General features: G+C 54.2%; 2 protein-coding genes across 3 annotated transcripts; one reads left to right on the top strand and one right to left on the bottom strand.

The window, feature by feature from the left end:
* Positions 1–496: 496 nt before the first annotated feature.
* Positions 497–15,562, bottom strand: VAMP7 (vesicle associated membrane protein 7). 2 transcript variants are annotated; one of them, XM_036401911.2, is made up of 8 exons: positions 15,484–15,562; positions 10,853–11,008; positions 9,239–9,296; positions 8,599–8,736; positions 5,044–5,134; positions 4,702–4,769; positions 3,131–3,223; positions 497–2,259 (listed from the first exon to the last, which is right to left on the bottom strand). In XM_036401911.2, exons 2-8 carry the CDS (start codon positions 10,996–10,998, stop codon positions 2,212–2,214), a joined length of 642 nt encoding a protein of 213 aa, XP_036257804.1. In that variant the 5' UTR covers positions 10,999–11,008; positions 15,484–15,562; the 3' UTR covers positions 497–2,211. The 2 variants fall into 2 exon arrangements, with proteins under 2 accessions (XP_036257804.1, XP_036257803.1); XM_036401910.2 differs by having other exon boundaries at positions 10,853–11,011; positions 15,484–15,512.
* Positions 15,535–19,118, top strand: LOC118698554 (DNA-directed RNA polymerases I and III subunit RPAC2-like). Its single transcript, XM_036401913.2, has 5 exons — positions 15,535–15,631; positions 16,335–16,432; positions 17,390–17,466; positions 17,804–17,886; positions 18,942–19,118. Exons 1-5 carry the CDS (start codon positions 15,596–15,598, stop codon positions 18,987–18,989), a joined length of 342 nt encoding a protein of 113 aa, XP_036257806.1. The 5' UTR covers positions 15,535–15,595; the 3' UTR covers positions 18,990–19,118.
* The last annotated feature ends 83 nt before the right edge of the window (positions 19,119–19,201 follow it).

Raw genomic sequence — 19,201 nt, 5'->3', positions numbered from 1 at the left:
GTTTCTGTGTTTTCCAGCCTGGCTGGCTGTGGAGATGCAGACCTGGATGCAGTTCCAGGCTGAGCAGAGCAGCAGGAAAGTGCTGAGGTTGGATTTGTTTGGATTTCCAGGTGTTTCCAGTACAAACCTGATGCTGACAGGCACTTGGGAGAGGCTGTCCCACTTCAGGAGGGAACACAGCACAGCTCTGACAGAACCATCACACTCAGGAACTGTTAGTTTAATTTTATCCTTTCATTTTTCTGAGCTGTTCCCACACCAAGTGCTCTCACTTCAGCTCCCAATATTGTCTATCATCCCAAGCCCTGGCTGATACCATTAAAATGCAGCTTTGCCTCAAACTGAGGTAACAATCAACAACTCCCAACAACTTCTGCAAGTCCAAGAGGAAATCCAACTCCCTCATCCCCAAGCATGAGCCTGCTTCCAAAACCTCCCCCTGCATCAGCTCAGAGCATTCCTAAGGTAGGTGTTCCATAGAACCATGGAACTCTGCTTTCTGTACAGGAATTTTATTGAAATCAAGGTAATGGTTTTTTACACTAATGCCTCAGTGCATCCTCAAGAAGGAAAGGAAGGATTTTCTTTAAAAATTGTTTGTACATAAGACAAATCATCCAAATGAACATGGTACAGCACAATCCCTAAAACATGCACAGCTGGACCTGGGGCTGCAGGAGCAGGAGCTGCAGGGAGGGGGCTCCAACTTCACATTCAGAACAGAAAGAGAAGCAGGTGCCAGTGGCCACTGGCACTTCATGGATATCAAGAGCCAATCGCCCTTGGTGAAACTTCAGCCTAGCAGAAGACAAATCCAAAGGAGCCACTGTTCCTAGGAGACTGTAACTCTACCTGGGCCCTGCTGGGAAGCTCCATGGTCAGTGCCACACGGGAAGGAGCAGCAGAGCCACCTCCCCACCCTGCCAGTGTCACCAGGACCTCATGGCACCAACTCTGTGCTCCAGCTCAGGCACCACAAGAAGCCTCCCCTTCCATCCCTCGACTTCTCTGGGCCAAAAGCAGATTCCTTCCCCCCTGAAGCATGTTTCCATTTTTTCCCTGGGAAAGGAGCCCCTCAGCTCCATGACAGAAGTGCCCCCAGCCCTTTCCCAGGCCCCAGCAGCTCCAGCTCCTCAGCCAGGCCTGGCTTGGGATGGAGGTGTGCAGCTGGCACAGAAACAGCACCCCTGAGCCTGCATTTGGTTACCAGCCTTGGGTTTGGTTTGAAATCCTCCCACAGGAGAACGCTCATCCTCGGGCAGAGCCCTTCTCCCTCAGACCTTGGAGAAAGTCACCAGCCACCAACTCCACCATTTGTCTGTCCTCCAGATTCAGTGCACACCTTCCAGGAGAAGCACAAGCAGCAGCTCCCTGGCACCTCAGCAAACCAGACTGGCCCCAAATTCACCGTAGCCAGTGCCAGAATTATACTCATTGCAGTCCAGCCTCCAAAGAAGAGCAGGAGAAATCATCTGTGAGGAAGCAGATCCTGAACCGTGTGCAACCGGCCCCGTTGCTGTGTCCCTTCAGCCTCCAGCCCAGGGGGAGATGAGGAAGAAGTGAGGATGAAGAGGCAGCCATGGCACACCCTGAGGTGACCCCACACCCTCCTCCTGCCTGCAGGATCACTGCAGGAACAGGGACACCTCCCTGCTCCCTGTCCCCAGCAGCAGCACCTCCACCTGTGAGTGCACAAAGCCCAGACCCCTTTTGTTCCTACCAGGGTGACACCGTGACCTCCCCATGGTGCAGCACTGGGAGCCACCAGATGTGGCCAGATGTGCAGGAGAGGCTCTGTGGGACCCCAAACCCACCTGTCCCTGTTAGTTTGACCCAGCCCACCCTGAACCTTCTCTGTGGGACAGCTCCATCCCAGGGGGAGAGCTGCAGCCACTCCTGTCCCCAGCCAGGAAAAGCCACACGGACACGGGGCCAGCATGCACAGAACCCTCTGCAGGGGTGGCATTGGGACAGCAAAAGGAACACAAAAATCCTTTCAAGTAATTAACCCAGCCCACTCTTGAGGTCACAGCTGCAGAGCAGCAACCAGCTGGGTCTGTCTGGGTGATAAGGCAAAAAGTCTGAAGTCCTGGAGGGATGGGAGGTGGAAGGTGGCAGTGGTGACAGGCAGGAGTCACTCTGGAGGTTCCTTCTTCACACTCTGCCTCATCTCCTGGTGAGCAGCTCCAGTTACTTCTGCACACAGCTGGGCTAGGCCAGGCCACCATACACAGCTGACAGGATGATGAGCAGGATCACCTGGGGAGGGATGAGGGATTCCCAACATTCACTGACTGCCACAGCACAGACATGGAAACCTCTGATGGTCAAAGCCTTGAAGAACCTGTCTAACACCCTCCTGTCCCTCCACACCCCTGCAGCTAAGAAGTGTCCCCATGGAGGTGACAAAGTGCTTCCCACCCTGACCCTGCAGTTGCTCCATCCACAGTCCTCACAGCTGGAGGGGAACCGTCACACCAAAAAAGCCACTTCAGAGTCACAGAACAAGATCCCACCAGGACTGAGAGCTCAAAAGCCACCCCAGCACAAGCAGGGCACCTCCAGCTGCTCCTGGGGCAAGCAGGGGCAGCTCCTGGTCAGGGTGTCCCCATCTCCCCTCAGAGGGTCACAAAGGTGGGAAAAGACCTCCACAATCATCGAGTCCAACCTTTGATCAAATCCCCCCACATCCACCAAACCATGTCACAAAGTGCCACATCCACTCATTTTCTGAACCCCTCCATGTTGACCCCAGCACTGCCCTGGGCTGTCAGGGAAGGAATTTTTCCTAATATCCAACCTTAACCCCCAAGTGCAACCTGAGCCCATTTCCCCACTTGCCTGGGAGAAGAGGCCAACCCCACCCCATCACAACCTCCTTCCAGGTGCTTGAAGAGCCAGAAGGTCCCCCCTGAGCCTCCTCTTCTCCAGGCTGAGCCCCTCCAGGCACTCCCTGCAGTACTGATTGCCCAGGCCCTTCACCCTCTCCTCATACAAGCCCATCAGGAGGCCCTGCCCTGGTTCTGCCCTCCCAGGCAGAGCTGGGCACACAAAGATCCCAGGACAGTGACAGGGGTTTGGAGTTTCCAGGGGCTCAGCCTGGCACAGCAGCTCCAGGCTGCACACTCACAATGGACACGATGATGATGACGATGGTGAGCTTGAGGTTCTTCATACACATGGCTCGGGCAAGGTTCCTGCTGGTGGTTTTGAAAGTGACTGACTGCAAGGGAAAACAAGGGAAATCCCAGGATGGATTGGGTTGGAAGGGATCTAAAGCTCCTCCAGTGCCACCCCTGCCATGGCAGGGACACCTCCCACTGTCCCAGGCTGCTCCCAGCCCCAGTGTCCAGCCTGGCCTTGGGCACTGCCAGGGATCCAGGGGCAGCCCCAGCTGCTCTGGGTAACCTGTTATGGAAAGCTTGTCCCATCCCAAGTGTCCTCTCTGTACCCTGCAATTTCATGCATTCACAATAGGGTTTGGGCACCAAACGACCCCAACGCCCCCAGGCTGGGTCAGTGCAGCCATTATTCCCACACAGCCCAGGTAGGATGCACCTGCCCCTGGGAGCAGCCACTCCAGCAGCTCCTCCCACTGGGCAGTGCCAGCTTTTCCTACAAACCACCTTCCTGAGGCTGCAGCATCCTGGCAGCTGCAGTTCTGCCTTGGGGTACATTCCCAAGGTGAAGAACACCAGCCCTGGATCTCCAGGGATGCGTCCTCCTGGGCTGTGGGACATTCCCACTGAAGGATGTTCCATCCCTCCATCTCCCTGTGCTTTCCAAAAGCCTGCACTCCCTGGGCCAGCTCCTCCATGAGCTCAGCCCAGCTGGTGAAGGAATTCCAGTCCCTTTCCCTAAAGCTTTACCTGAGCTTTCAGCCCTGCCACCACCTGAGGACAGGGGAAGGTTTGAACACCTGGGAGCTCCAGGACTGCTCCCTGCTGGATAAACTCCTGGCACCTCTGCTGCCCTCCAAAGCAGGAGGGCTCTGAGACAGCTCAGGGATGTTTGGATCCCCACAGCCACACACAGGAGCTCCTGGCACTCTCCCAGCCCCAGGACTGGATGCCACAGGAGCTGGGCTCCGAGCCAGGATGCTGCAGAGGAGGATGCTGAGCCAGGGCCAGGGATTCCCAAAGGAAAGACAAAAAGCTTCCAGAGTGCACAGCACTTTGCTAGATAACTGTGCTTTATAATTACTTTAATTTGGGGTTTTTTTTAGTCTTCGCTTCCTCAGAAACACTCCAAGAAGCTCCAGAGTCTTTAAAGATTATTTAGATGCAACAACTCAGCTTTTTTAATTTGAAATCAGCCACACTTTCCCTGCTGGTATCAGAACAACTCCACAGATGCACATTTTCCAGTTTATTTGCAGCCAGCTGCCTTCAGCCAGGCTGCCAGGGAAGTGTAAATTGTGATTTTATCTCTCCTATCACTGCATTTAACGAGAGGGTCTTCCCCACCTTGGACACAAGGGATGAGGACAGGGATGTGTCACCCTTGGCTGGCTGTGGCACAGGGAGCAGGGGGAAGCTGGAGCTTTCCCAAACTGGGAAGCAGCTGGGAAACAGCTTGGAGGGGAAAGGATTCCCTGCAGGCCTCAATTCCTCTGTGCCCTTCAAGTGTCTCCAGGAGCTGTCCCCACCTCCCTGGTGCAGGAACACAACTTCCCCACTCCCAGGACTTCCCCAGACTCACCGAATCCACAAGATTCTCTGTTTTATCAATCAGCAGCTCCAGCTTCTCTCCTCTTTGTGCCACAAGGTCTGGAGACAAGAGACAAAAAATCCAGCTCTGAAGGTGAAATCCCCAGAGCTGCTCCCAACACCCAAACCCAAGCCAGGAGCTCCTGGCTGCAGCTTCCAGCCTTCCTGGGATAACCAGGGCCTTAGGGAACAGCCTCACATCACACAGGCTGCATTCTGGGACTGAATTCTGCTCAATTCCAGATCTCACCCTCTATTTTGAGTGGTCAGACTTGGCAACAGCCAAACCCCAAATGAAAGCAGGTGCAGAGAGCATTTCCCAGGGAAGCAGTACCTATGTTCCGGACCATGATCCCTTTGAGTTCATCGATCTGGGCTTGTGTCTCTGCCACCTGGTCCGGGCCCTTGCTCTCTGAGTGGTATTTCTGCAACAGAGAACATCATATTGTACTCCTTGAGCTTGGTCTTATGAGCTCTAAGAGGAATTTGTTACACTTGAGATAACTTTGCTACTTGGAATGGTTTAAAATTAGTAGGATGGTTTTGGAGGTTGTGTTGGAAACAGAAAAAGGTTTTAAAAAAGGCAAAATAACAAAGATAATAAATAGTTTAATGAAGTGTAATAAAAGGCAAAATAACGAAAGGCAAAATAACAAAAGACAAAATATAGAGAAAAACTTGTTTATTTTGTCTTTTGTTATTTTGCCTTTTGTTATTTTGTTATTTTCTTATAGAGAAAAACTTGAGTTAGGGGTAAGAGATTTGTACTCTTATTAAAACACTCTATAAAAGTGATTATTTCTTTTATTTTCTTTTTTTTTTAGTGAATTACTGAGGAGGACCTCTTGGCTTCTGGCGAATTGGGTAGCTCTAGGTCTGAGGTGAAGTCTTCAAGGTTTTATGGGTGTCCTTTTACTAAATTGAGGAGAGAAACTTTTGGGTTTTTGCCTTTGTAGGCAGACAAAGAATAATTTGGTCACTCCATCAACAGGGGGCACATTCCTGCAAGAACAGGGAAAACAGGAGCCTCAAAGACCAGGAGCCAGGGAAAAGAGGAGCCTCAAGAAGCCAACAGTTTGGGAACACCACACTAGATGGAGAAGGTGGCCAGTCTGACTGCTCTCCCCAAAGGAATGGAGGAGCCAGGAGCCATCCCATGTCCCAGAGCCATCCCAGAGGATCTGCCCTGTCACCTCCTGGGTACAGCTGAGCCCTCACTGACAGCTCTGCTGCTGCCAGCCCCTCTGGTGTTTATCCTGAGCACCATTCCTGTCATCCCTCCCCCTCCATTCCCTTCACAAGTGACAGGGACTTCTCCCAGACTGTTCCCCCAGTTTGGGGATCCCAGGGATCCTCTGGTGACTGCACAGCTCGGGGTGGGTGAGAGCAGCATGAGCCAACAGCAGGCTAAAGGAGCCTGAGGGCTTGCAGGATCCAAGGCCCAGTCAGCATCAGGGAACTGAGCTCTGTTATTCCTGCATGGATTTTAGTCACTGTTCACATCACAACAGCTCTGCTCCATGATCACCCACGTAGCTGCTTAAATCCTGATTTTCTTCTGGTTAGGAGTTCAATTTCTGACAGCACAGGGAGCCAGAGTCTGACACTGCCACCCCCACTTGGGCAGTCACAACTCGTGACTCACAAGCAGCTCCTCCTCCTCCACCTTCTCCTCAGGGGGAGATTCCCAGGAGGTTTCAGGCTGGCCACAGTCAAAGCTGGGCACTGGTTTTACTGGAAGCACAGCCTCCCTCTCCAGGATTATCTGAGCACTGCACTTGAGCTGGGGCTGGATCTCTGCCTCACACAGGAACCTCCTGGAGGCCACCCCAGCAGGGAATGTCAGCCCTCACATCCCATGGGACCAGGGGAGGGAAGGGCTCTGTCAGCACTCAACTCCCCTCAGCGGATCCTGCATGCCAGCAATGTGGAAAAGCTCAGGCAGGCAGCTCCTCCCGTGCTCAGGGAGATGGAAAGGTTGGGATTTTAGAGGAATATCAGCCCCATGGCTCCCAAGACAGCCTGGCCTTTCTGATAAGGCAATTCCAGCTTATTCCAGCCCCAAAGAGCTTATGAAGTGATGAGTCAGCACTTTGGGTAGTTTCAGTCCCCACACAGCAAAGCCTGGAGGAAAAGCTCCTTCCTCACACACAGGAAGTTAATCCTATTCATTTTGCACTGGCATTGCTATTCCCTGCTCTCCCCCTGCTGTGGAAGGCAAGGAGCAGCTCCTGGAATGAGCTCCTGTGCCTCTCCCTGCTCCAAACCACCTGCACAGCCCCAAATTCCAGTGCAAACTTCAGGCAGGAGCAGCACAGGTGCAAATCCTCCCTCAGAGCCCTGGCCTCACCCTGCAGCCACCACACAACTGGTCCAGCTGGGACTGCTCCACAATTCCTGCACTGGGGAGGGCTCTGCTGTGCCCACAAAGGGCCCCTCCTCCTGCAGCTGTGACACCCCCAAACCTGGCTCCTTCCTTCCATGGGATAAACAGCAAAAGAGCCAAGGCCTCCCTGGAGAACAGCCCCAGCAGAGCTCTGAGAGCCTGGGGACACAGACCACAGGCTGGGGACAGCCCTAAAGCCACCATTCCCAGGACACCTCATCTTTAATGCAAGGGACACCTCAAATCCCCCTGTCCTGGACTGTGAAGCAAATTGTATCTATTTGCCATCTGTATGGCAGTTGGCTTCTGTCAAGTGGGCAGTTTTCTTATCTCTCCCACACCCACTCCTCCCTCAGGGGGACACCTGCTGATAACAGCCATTGAATGTCCCTGCATGGCTGATAAGAGCTACAGCATCCCATTGGGAGATGTGAGCCCAGAGGAGGAGCCAAGCATTCCTACCTGGATATAATCTGAGATTCTGGAACACCAGCACAGCTTCTGCACCGGATTCCCCAGAGGAGCAGCAGCTGCCTCTCCTTCCCCTGGATCTTGAGAGGAAGAGACTGCACCTTTCTCCAGGATCCCTGCTCCAGCAGAACCAGCCCTGACACTGCAGGAGGGCTGAGCCACAATTCCAATGGGACTGTGCCAACAGCCTGACCCACAGGGTGTCAGAATGTAGCTATGATATTTTTTGAAAAATCTTTTCTTTAAGATTTTTTTCTCTTGAGAAGCTTCAAGAACAAAATGTAGACAATAATTATCTGCTGCCGTGGAATGCAACAGGTGCATCTGGGATTGGGCTCATGTGGTTGTTTCTAATTAATGGCCAATCACAGTCAGCTGGCTCAGACTCTGTCCAAGACACAAGCTTTTATCATTCTTTCCTATTCTATTCTTAGCCAGCTTTCTGATGAAATCTTTTCTTCTATTCTTTTAGTATAGTTTTAATATAATATATATCATAAAATAATAAATCAGCCTTCTGAAACATGGAGTCAGATCCTCATCTCTTCCCTCATCCTCAGACCCCTGTGAACAGGGTCACACACTGGATTTCCCAGAGGAACAGCAGCTGCCTCTTGCCCTGGATCTTGAGAGGAAGAGACTGCACCTTTCTCCAGGATCCCTGCTCCAGCCCTGACACTGCAGGAGGGCTGAGCCACAATTCCAATGGGACTGTGCCAACAGCCTGACCCACAGGGTGTCAGGTTGTGTTCTGACTCTGTCAGTGTCGGTTTAGTTTACTGCATTGTTTATTTTATCTTTTCATTTTCTTCCCTAGCAAAGAACTGTTATTCCTGCTCCCTTATTTTTTGCCTGAGAGCCCCTTAATTTAAAATTTATAGCAATTTGGAGGGAGGGGGTTTACATTTTCCATGTCAGGGGAGGCTCCTGCCTTCCTCAGCCGACTCCTGGTTTTCCAAGGCAAGACACCCCCAAGCCCACCCGAGGAGGGTTTCTGGGGAGGCTGGGCTGCCAGGGAGCTCAGGGCCTCACCAGCTGCGCAGCCAGCACAGAGGAGAACTCGCTGTTCATGGCGTAGGGCAGGGCAGTCTGTGCCCGCGAGCCGTACGTGGTCTGGAACCGCTTCTTGATCTCGTTCAGGAACGTGAAGGCTCGGGAGCGCTCAAAGTCCTGGCAGCAGAGAGCACACACAGTCAGGAACAGCAGCCCCAGGGCTGGGGGCTGCACTCCAGCTCTGGCTGGGGCACTGGCAGCCCCGGGGCTGGGCCAGCTCCACTCCTGCACTCAGCGGGAGCATTTCCTGCAGCACTCCCAGAATTCAGGAGCACCAGGCAAATTCCACTGGCAGCTGGAGTGGTCTCTGCACCACCAACCCCCTGCACTGAGACAGAAACTGGGCAAAGCCAAGAGCTTCACCCCAGAACTCCCAACCCACAGGACTGGAAGGTCCCTCCCATGGCAGGGTTGGAATGGATGGTTTTGAAGGTCACTCTCAACCCAAACCATGCCACAAGTCTCATGTGAGCTCTGGGCTGAGCTCAAAGCTGTAACCGGAGTTACAGCAGCTCCAGAGGGCGAAAAGGCACCTCAGAGCAGCCCTCACTAATAACTGCCACATCAAAACCAAAATTGCCCAATTTCCCAGGGCTGTAGCTGTGTCCCCAATACTCACATCATCTGTGATGCACAGGTAAATGATCCTGTCCTGGCAGATGTAATGGAACAGGTAACTGCAGGGAATTGAAAGGAACAAACAAAACGTCATTGGAAGCTGCCACATTTCCAGAATTTCATTTTCCAGGTGACAATGCTGCCTGTGGGGCCTTTGGGGGCTGGCAAGAGAAAATCCCAGTTATTCTATGGAGCTGGCACAGATAAACACGTCCAAGGTAAATGTCCAGGGAAGTGAGGCTGGGGCACAGGTCTCTGCCCTGAAGGTCTGTTCCTATAAAAACGTTCAAAAATCCTTGCACATCCACAACTCTCCTGGAAAGAGGGAGGTGAAACTTGTCTGGTACCACCCTGTAGATTCCTCAGAGAGGCCAAGAACAGAGAGAGAGAAACCCAAGAATTCCTGATGCCAGAGGGCTGCTTTTCCTTGGAGATTTATACAAAAGACTCAGAAGTTCTTAGAAACAAAAAGAACTCATTAAATGAATTTAAGGAGTTCAAAGTTCAAAGAAACTCAAGTTTTTCCTGTTTCAGAACAGGATGAACTATCTTGGACAGAACCCAGGGAGTTTTTCAGCCTATAGGCTGGGAGGCAGAAGATCCCTGGGAGGTTCCAGACAGGAGGAACAACTCCAAGTGCTCATCAAGCTTCACAGCTCCCACATTCTGCCCAGTTACCTCCAAAAATGCACCACAGCACTCCTGAAACTCAGCTTTCCACTTGGCTGAACAGCACTCAAGGCAAAGTCATTTTAAAGGAATAACTTAAAATATTCAAATTTATCCTTAAAATTCCAGCAGGAGAGAAGAGCTGCAGCATCCAAGGTGTGTCAGACTCCAGAGCAGGCACTGCCTCCAGAACATCTCCCCCAGGGACTGCTGTGCTCCTGAGCACATGGGAAGCCCAGCCCAGTTCTGCATCCTCAGAACAGCTCTGACACAACAGCTTGGGCACCAGAGATGATCCAGCCATGCTGCCAATTCCAAAAAAAGAGCTGGACTGGGCTCCAACACCTCTAAATCTGTTTTTTCCATGGTTGTTCTAGTTTGTTCCTATTGACTCACCTACTTCCCACGTGCAGGAAGTCACAGATGATGAAGCATCCTGTCCTACCAACACTGTCCTACCAACACTGACCAAGAGTTCAGAGAGCTGGGAAAATCCTGGGAAAAACCCCTCTGTCCTGCAGACTAGATCTGGGGCAGCTCAAGATGTGATCTGTGAGCACAGCTTCTCTCAAAGCCCCCAGGAAGGGTGACAGCTTCACCTAAAGCCACGTTCAAGCCTCAGAAAATCCAGGGGAAGCTTCCAGAAGCCAAACTCCAAAGATTCCACACCTGGGCACCCTCCAGCTCACTTTGCAATTGTATAAAGATGAAAAATTTGATTTTGTATCAACTGCTTTGTGCTGCTGCTGGAGCTGAACTCAAATCCTGGTTATGCTGCAGAGTTCTGAGGGACAGAAGTAGCTACTGAGCTGGTGGCACATTCCATCAAATGGGAATTTGGATGGAAAGAAACTGCAGAATCACAGAAAAACCCCCAAACACACCCCACCCAGTTTGTCCCTGCCCTCATGCATCCCCACAGTCCCCCAGGACAGGAGTTACTCACTTGCCATGGGAATAGGTCAGTTTGTTGTTCTCAGATGGGATTTTGGCCAGGATCTGCTCGGTGACCTCCAGGAAGTTCCCCCCACACCAGGCGTGCTTGGCCAGGATGGTGGTGCCCCTCGCCACCACTGCAAACAGGATGGCCATGGCTGCTCTCCTGCTGGGGACAAAACAGGGACATCAGCACTGGGGGCACCTGCACAGTGTCCCCTGGCACAGGGAGCAGGACATGGGCAGGAATCAGCCAGGACATCACAACCACCAAGTTCTCTCATTTCCCCTTTTAGCTCTGCTCCCAACGACACAAAACCCTCTAGAAAAAGGGTTTTCATTACCTCTGGTGCCCTGTGAGGGTTGCAGCAGCATCAGCTGCTACACAGCTGCACAGCTGATGCACAGCTCCCTGTGGAGCCAGCATCTCTACCTGAAGAGCAACCAAGGCAGAAATCAGACCCTACAAGTTTATGAGAGTGAAAGAAAACTAAACCTTGGAAAAGTCCCATGAAATGCTGCTCACAGCAGAGGGAAGGGCAACCCCCACAGCCAGAGCAGCTGGGGCTGCCCCTGGATCCCTTGGAAGGGGCCAAGGCCAGGCTGGATGAGGCTTGGAGCCACCTGGGGTAGCAGAAGGTGCTGGGAGTTGGAACTGGATGAGCTTCAAGCTCCATTCCAACGCAAACCATTGTGGGATTCCCTAAGTCTCCAGAGCTGGAAAAACACCCCTGCTGCCACAGAAAGGGACACTCTTAATCAGCTCAAGTATCAGCACATTAATCTATGGCCAGAGCCAGATCTAACACACGGAGCACATGTCAGAGCCCAGCTGGGCCAGCTGCCCTGCTCATCCTGCACATCCATAAGCCTCTTTTCTGCTCAGCAAGGACTTAGAACGACTTTGGACCCTGCAAAACCCAAAAATCTCATTTTTCACTTTGTGCTTAGGCCCTGCTTATTACCTGCTCTGTTCTGTGCACGATCACAGACCTCTCCTGAAGCCCCAGGAGAGCTCTCTGGGAACAGCCACAGAGCAGCAGGGCTGCCTGGGCTTCTGGACCCAGATTTTCCATCCCCCTGGCACTGCCTGGTGAGAATTAGGGATCTCTTCTGGATTAACAAGGCCAGGAAGGGAGATCCAACCACCACCCCAGCAGGGCTCACCTGGGCAGGCTGAGTCCCACAGATCCAGGCTTGGCACCAACCAGAGCATCTCCAAACCTCCCACAGTCTGAGCCCAGCATTGGAGGGGAAAAGGATAAAGTCATGGATTTACTCACAAGACAGACTCCACACAACCACCTGGGAGCACTGCCAAGGGGAACAGAACCATGGAATGGTTGGGGCTGGAAGGGACCTCAAGACCATCCCCATGGCAGGGACACCTCCCACTGTCCCAGGTGCTCCCAGCCCCAGTGTCCAGCCTGGCCTTGGGCACTGCCAGGGATCCAGGGGCAGCCCCAGCTGCTCTGGCTGTGGGGGTTGCCCTTCCCTCTGCTGTGAGCAGCATTTCATGGGACTTATCCAAGGTTTAGTTTTCTTTCATCCTCATAAACTTGTAGGGTCTGGTTTCTGCCTTGGTTGCTCTTCAGGCAGAGGTGCTGGCTCCTGCAGGAAGCTTCCAAGGAATTGCTTACTCCTTTATGTTTCAGCTCTGAGTAATCTCCACTTTGGCTCATTTTCAGGTCAAAATGCTCCTGTCTTAAATAATATTGTGAGCTAACTCAGCCCAGGGAATTCACTGCACCCTCCTGTCCCTGCAGAGCCACTGGACACAGAGGGTTTGGGCAGCCCAGGGCTGTCCCAGGCCCATGGAGCAACAGCAGGGCACAGCCTGGAATCACAAACACCCCTTGAGCAATCAGCTGAGTGTCCAGCACCAGAAAACCACTGTCTGCTCCTGCAGTCACCCAGGAGCCACAGAAAGGAGCAGCTGCAGCAGAAAACACATCCCAAACCCTCCCCTTGCCCTGCAAGGACAGCTGAGACTCGGGGTACAGAGCCCCCACACACACAGATACCTCAACAAATGAGGATTGTGAAGGGTTTAGACAATTCCCACAAATCTCTGCTCTTTTAACAGTGGATTTTGGTGGAACCTGAGGTGACACCTCGGCAGCAGCAGCAGTGAGGTGGCACTCACTGGCACTGGAGGATGCCACAGACCTCAATTCCCTGAGTTCCTGGCTCTCCCTCCCGGGGTTCACACCCTCAACTCCCTGAGTTCACAGCCCTGACTCCCCAAATTCCTGGCCCTCATCGTGCTCAGGACACAGGAGCTCTGTGCCTGGCAGGAACACCAGCCCCAGCTCTGAGCAGAAGGGGTTAAATGAAGTAGAAGACATTAACCAGGAGCATTTTCCTCCCTGAGCAGCCTGTACCAGCCCTGTGTTACTCCTGTTAGTGACACAAATCTGTTAAACTGCCACAGAACGTCCTTCCTCAGCAGTTAGGAATGAAATCCCTTCAAATCAACCCCTCTGCAGAGCTTTTTCCTATCTAAACTTATAACATTACACAGCTGGAAGCAGCCAAGACTTCCAAAAAGACCCTGCAAGATGCACAAGCTGCTGCCTGAGGTCCCTCTGGGGACTGAACTGAGGTATCCTAGAAACCCAGAATGGTTTGGGTTGGGAGGGACCTCAAAGCCCATCCATAGCCACTCCTGCCATGGCAGGGACACCTCCCACTGCTCCAAGCCCTGTCCAGCCTGGCCTTGGGCACTGCCAGGGATCCAGGGACAGCCACAGCTGCTCTGGGCACCTGTGCCAGGGAACAATTCCCTCCCAATACAAGGGCACAGAAAAAAGGCACAGAAAAACCTCTTAAGGAACATCAGAAACACAGGCTCAGTCCCAGCATGATGTTTAGAACTCCTGTAAGGATGATTTACTGTTTTCCAGCCACTCTTCTGGCCCAAAGATTCCCAGCTTAGTGCCAGTGAGCCAGGGAAGGTCCCTGCCTGCACTTGCAGAAATCCTCTTACCAGAAAGCAAAGGGCACCACGCTGCCGTTTAAGCACAGAATAAGGGAACAAGGGGAGGTGTTGCAACCCAGCGAGTTGCAAACTCCTGCAATAAAGAGATCGTTTGAGCAGGGTGAGCTCAGCAGAAAGCAGCCCAAGCTTCCCTTTAACCTCTGCTGGGCAGCTGGAAAAATCATTATTTCATTACAGAATATTCCACCGTGAAGTCCTGGGGCTCTCCTGTTCATTTTGAACCTGAGAATTGTAACATTTGTGCTCCAACTGATCCCAAGTTCAGCCTCCCTTCTGCACACAGAATTTACTTCAGATGCCCCCATTGCATCACTAGGGAAACAAATCACCAAGGAAATCAATCCACGTGCTCTTCCAGCCCCATCACCTTTGGAGGCAGCATTGCAGGGGAGTGAGGACACACAACACCACGGTGACTGAGTAAGCAGCTCTCTAAAGAGGGAACACGTGCAGCCCAAAGCATGGAATCAGGGAATTGTTGGGGTTGGAAAAGCCCTGCAAGAGCACCAAGTCCAACCATCCCCCAGCACTGCCAAGACCACCCCAACCCATGTCCCCAAGTGCCACATCCACACGGCTTTGAAATCCCTCCAGGGACGGGCACTCCACCACTGCCCTGGGCAGCTGTGCCAGGCTGGACAGCCCCGTCCAGGCCAGAATGTTCCCATTATCCCACCTGAGCCTCCCTGGCACAGCCACATCCTGTGATCCTGCGGCTGCTCCCTGGGAGCAGGGCCCGACTCCCTTCAGCCTCCCTGCACCCCGCACCAGCACACCTGTGGTTAATTAATTAACCCCTGCAGTGCTACATCCGCAATGCCATCCACCCCCAGACACACCGGTAACACCTCAATAACACGCCGGTAATACACGGGTAACACCCCAGTAACAAGCAAGTAACACACCAATAATACCCCAGTAACAGGCCAGTAACACACTAATAACATCCCAACAACATGCTGGTAACAGCCCCGGCAACAGGCTGGTAACACGGCAATAACACCCCAGCAACACCCCAGTAACACAGTGATATAACACCCCAAAAATAACCAAGTAATACAGAGATGTAACACCCCAGTAATACACCAATAACAGAGAGATATAACACCCCAGTAACACAGTGATATAACACCCCAGTAATATCCCAGTAATATGCCAGTAACACCTCCGGTAACAAGCCAACAGTACACTAGTAACACGCCAGTAATATCAATAATATCCCAATAACCCACCAGTAACATCCCAGTAACACGGCAATAACCCACCAGTAACACAGTGATGTAACACCCCAGTAACATGCCGGCAACACCCCCGGTAAACATCCCAGTACCACACCAATAACACCCCAGTAACATGCCGGTAACGCCCCCGGTAACAGGCCAGTACCACACCAGTACCAGGCCCGCAGCTCTCCCGTGACACGCCAATAACACCCCGGTAATCCCCGGTCACCCGCCGTGCCCCCCGTGCCCGTGTCCCGCTCCCGGTGCCGAGCGCGGCCTCCTCCCGCCGGCAGCGCCTGCGGCCCGCTGGGGCTGGGGCTGGGGCTGGGGCTGTGCCCGGCTGGAACCCCCGCACCCGAACGCCCGGCCCGGCCCAGGCCAGCCCAGCTCCGGGCCGCCCCGGCCCCCCGCACTCACCGGCGCTCCCGGGCCCCGCCGGCCCCGCTCGGCCCCGCCCGGCCCGGCCCGGCCCCGACGCGTTTCCGGCCGCGGGGCCGCCGGGAGCCCGGAGCTGCGGCCCGGAACCGCCATGGCCGGCAGCGGCAGCGCGCCCGTGCTGGAAACCGTGAGGGGACACCGGGAGCGGCGGGTGGGATCAGGGTCGGGATCGGGGGGGCCCCGCTCCCTCCCTTCCCTGAGGTGGAGCGGGGGCCGGGCCCTGCTCCCGAGGAAAAGCAGCCTCACGTTGTGCCGGGGAGGGTCAGGTTGGATATTAGGGGAAATTCCTTCATGGACGGTGCTGTCCGGCCTGGCACAGCTGCCCAGGGCAGTGGTGGAGTGCCCGTCCCTGGAGGGATTTCAAAGCCGCGTGGATGTGGCACTTGGGGACATGGGTCGGGGTGGCCTTGGCAGTGCTGGGGGATGGTTGGACTTGGTGCTCTTGCAGGGCTTTTCCAGCCCAAATGATTCCCTGATTCTGTCGTTCCCAAGCCTGGCTTAGTGGTAGGGCACCCTCTCGTGTGGTGGGGTGGCTTCGGCATCAGGACAAATCATGTCAGGGTGGCTCCAAGGGACACCCTGTCATCATCCTGTGGTGAACAGCAGCAGCTGGAGGTCAGGACTAGCCTGGTTTAAAACTAGGTGGAATTTTGGAGCTTTCCCTCCTCTCTGAAGGTGTTTTGGTCCCACAGCAGCACCAGAGGTGGCCCAGCGAGACCTGCAGCCCTCCCAGCTACTCTGGGAAGCTGAGCACGGGAGCTGAGCCTCACCCTTCAGGTGTCCCCTACCTCAGGGAGGTCACAGCTTCTCTCCTCTCGCACTGGTGACAGATCCAGGCGGATGGGACGGACGGGAACTGCGTCACGTTCGTGCTGCACGACGAGGATCACACCCTGGGCAACTCCCTGCGCTACATGGTCATGAAGAAGTGAGTGGGGCCTCTGAGGGACATCCATGCCCTGCTCCGGCCTTCTCCCAACTGACCCACACCTCAGCTGTCCCTGGGATGAGACAAACCATCCCAAATCCCCTCTGTGCACACCCTTACAGCCTTTCTGTCAGACATGGAGCCCTGCTCCCACCTGCTGCTCCTCCTTTTCCTTGGGCTGTGTCAGGACTCTGAGAACACCAACAGCCCTTAAAGGGCCTGACCAGCCTCTCCTGAGCCTCCCCCCACACCCTCCCCTGCCCAGGAACACAAGTTAAGCTTAGCCCAGGGCTTTCAGTCCCTCCTGAGCAGCTGGAGGAGTAACTGGGTCCTGGACTCCGTTTGCTGCCCAGAGAGGCTGTGGATTTCCCATCCCTGGAACTGTCCCACCAGCTGGACAGCACCCTGGAGCACCCTGGGGCAGTGGAAGGTGTCCCTGCCCATGGCAGGGGCTGGGACTGGGTGGCCTTTAAGGTCCCTCTGATAAATCACTGTGACAACGCAAAAGAAGCTGCTGGCCAAAGCTGGGGGCAAAACCCCAGCACTCAGCTCAGCTGGAGGGAGAGGCCCTGCAACATTTTGGGAGCTCCTCCAGTGCCCTGGACCACTCAGCCTCTGGCAGCAGCAGGGCAGCAGCAGGTTTGGTTACAGAGAGAATTGCAAGCATCCAGGATCCTGTGTTTGGATCTGCAGAGCTGGCACTGCTCTGGTTGTGGTGCTAGCCATGTCTTTGCCCTGCAGAGCTCCAGCTCAGCTCAGAGAGATGGGTGTGAGGGAACAAGGACACACAGGGAGTTTCCCCTCAGCACATCCCTCCCCTAAGTCATTCTGGAAACATCCAGAGCCCCAGCAGGCCTGGCATGCCCTGAGCCTCTGACTTCCCTGGGATTTGCCATGGATTGGCCCGGGTCTCACTGCTCCCTCTCCTCTCTCCTCTCTCCTGCTGCCCTCTTGCAGCCCTGACGTGGAGTTCTGTGGCTACTGCATCACACACCCCTCAGAAAGCAAGATCAACTTCAGGATTCAGACCAGAGGTGAGCCTGGGGCTGTCCCTCCATGGCTCAGACCTGTTCTTATGGAATTCCCCCTGCTCATGCCACCTTCCCAGGAGCCTGTTAAATAAAGAAAAGCCCTTTCTCCCTGCCCTCTGCCAGGCACTGCAGTGCTGAGCCCCTTTGCTGAGCCTCAGAGGCTGCTCCCAGAATTCTGCTCTGGCTGCAGTGGAAGCAGGATCCCTGCCTCCAGGCACCTGGGCTGGCTGGGAGCAGCCCTGGCACCCCAAGCTGTGGGGCTGGGGAGGGGGCACACCCCTGGGGAGGTAAGGACTGCCCCCAGCCACCTCCCATGTCCCTAATCCATCTTTTCCCAAAGGGGCCCTTCCTGCTGTGGAGCCATTCCGGAAAGGGCTGAATGACCTGATGGGTGTTTGCCAACACGTGCTCAACACCTTTGAGGTGAGGCATTCCTGGAGGGCTCAGGGTCAGTTCTGTCCCTTGGGCCATTCCTGGAGTGTTCCAGGTCAGTTCTCTCCCTTGGGCCATTCCTGGGGAGCTCAGGGTCAGTTCTGTCCCTTGGGCCATTCCTGGAGGGCTCAGGGTCAGTTCTGTCCCTTGGGCCATTCCTGGAGTGTTCCAGGTCAGTTGTGTCCCTTGGGCCATTCCTGGGGAGCTCAGGGTCACTTCTGTCCCTTGGGCCATCCCTGGGGAGCTCAGGGTCACTTCTGTCCCTTGGGCCATTCCTGGGGAGCTTAGGGTCAGTTCTGTCCCTTGGGCCATTCCTGGGGAGCTCAGGGTCAGTTCCATCCCTTGGGCCATTCCTGGCGTGTTCCAGGTCAGTTCTCTCCCTTGGGCCATTCCTGGGGAGCTTAGGGTCAGTTCTGTCCCTTGGGCCATTCCTGGAGGGCTCAGGGTCAGTTCTCTCCCTTGGGCCATTCCTGGGGAGTTCCAGGTCAGTTCTCTCCCTTGGGCCATTCCTGGGGAGCTCAGGGTCAGTTCCATCCCTTGGGCCATTCCTGGCGTGTTCCAGGTCAGTTCTCTCCCTTGGGCCATTCCTGGGGAGCTTAGGGTCAGTTCTGTCCCTTGGGCCATTCCTGGAGGGCTCAGGGTCAGTTCTGTCCCTTGGGCCATTCCTGGGGAGCTCAGGGTCACTTCTGTCCCTTGGGCCATTCCTGGAGAGTTCCAGGTCAGTTCTCTCCCTTGGGCCATTCCTGGGGAACTCAGGGTCAGTTCTGTCCCTTGATCCCAGAGTGGGAGGCTGAGGCCTGTGTTGGAGACACCTTTGGCAGGAGAACCTGGGAGGTTTTTTGGCCAGGCTCTGCCTGATCCATGGCATGGCCTGGCTCCCTTTCCCTTGGAGTGACTGGAAAGCTCAGTCACTTCCAAAAGCACCTGGAGCTCTGTCAGAGCTTCCCAGCCTTTCCAGGCTCTGGTCAGAGCAATCCCAGCAGAGCAGGGTGGTGGCTCTGTGCCACCCCAGGGACACGTTGGTGACATTTGTGCTTTTGTTTCAGAGGAGCATGAAGGAGTTCAGGACACAGAAGGAGGAGGAGATGCAGTAGCCTTTGGGAATGGCGTGGATGTAACCTCTGTTGAATTCCCTGTGTCCAAACGAGGTTTTTTTGTTGTTTTTTATTACTTTGCTGCAAAATGTATTTTCTTTAATAATAAAGTTTATTCATTTAAATGCTTCAGAGCTCATGATGTGTTCTGCTCAGCACAGGGATGGAAGGTCATAGAACGTGGAGACAGACTGCTCCACAGATTGGGAAAA

Source organism: Molothrus ater, chromosome 14 (assembly GCF_012460135.2).
Source record: "Molothrus ater isolate BHLD 08-10-18 breed brown headed cowbird chromosome 14, BPBGC_Mater_1.1, whole genome shotgun sequence".
In the NCBI taxonomy this organism is placed as follows: domain Eukaryota; kingdom Metazoa; phylum Chordata; class Aves; order Passeriformes; family Icteridae; genus Molothrus; species Molothrus ater.
Note: the sequence above shows the minus strand (reverse complement) of the source record. Positions and strands in the feature narration are given on the sequence as shown.

Excerpts from the sequence above, each read along its gene's own strand:
- VAMP7 (XM_036401911.2), bottom strand. The coding sequence starts at position 10,998 with ATGGCCATCCTGTTTGCAGTGGTGGCGAGGGGCACCACCATCCTGGCC. Across the intron at positions 3,224-4,701 it reads CAGAGAATCTTGTGGATTCG|TCAGTCACTTTCAAAACCAC; the intron begins GTGAGTCTGGGG and ends TTTCCCTTGCAG. Across the intron at positions 2,260-3,130 it reads TCATCATCATCGTGTCCATT|GTGATCCTGCTCATCATCCT; the intron begins GTGAGTGTGCAG and ends ATCCCTCCCCAG.
- LOC118698554 (XM_036401913.2), top strand. The coding sequence starts at position 15,596 with ATGGCCGGCAGCGGCAGCGCGCCCGTGCTGGAAACC. Across the intron at positions 16,433-17,389 it reads CGCTACATGGTCATGAAGAA|CCCTGACGTGGAGTTCTGTG; the intron begins GTGAGTGGGGCC and ends GCCCTCTTGCAG. Across the intron at positions 17,887-18,941 it reads ACGTGCTCAACACCTTTGAG|AGGAGCATGAAGGAGTTCAG; the intron begins GTGAGGCATTCC and ends CTTTTGTTTCAG.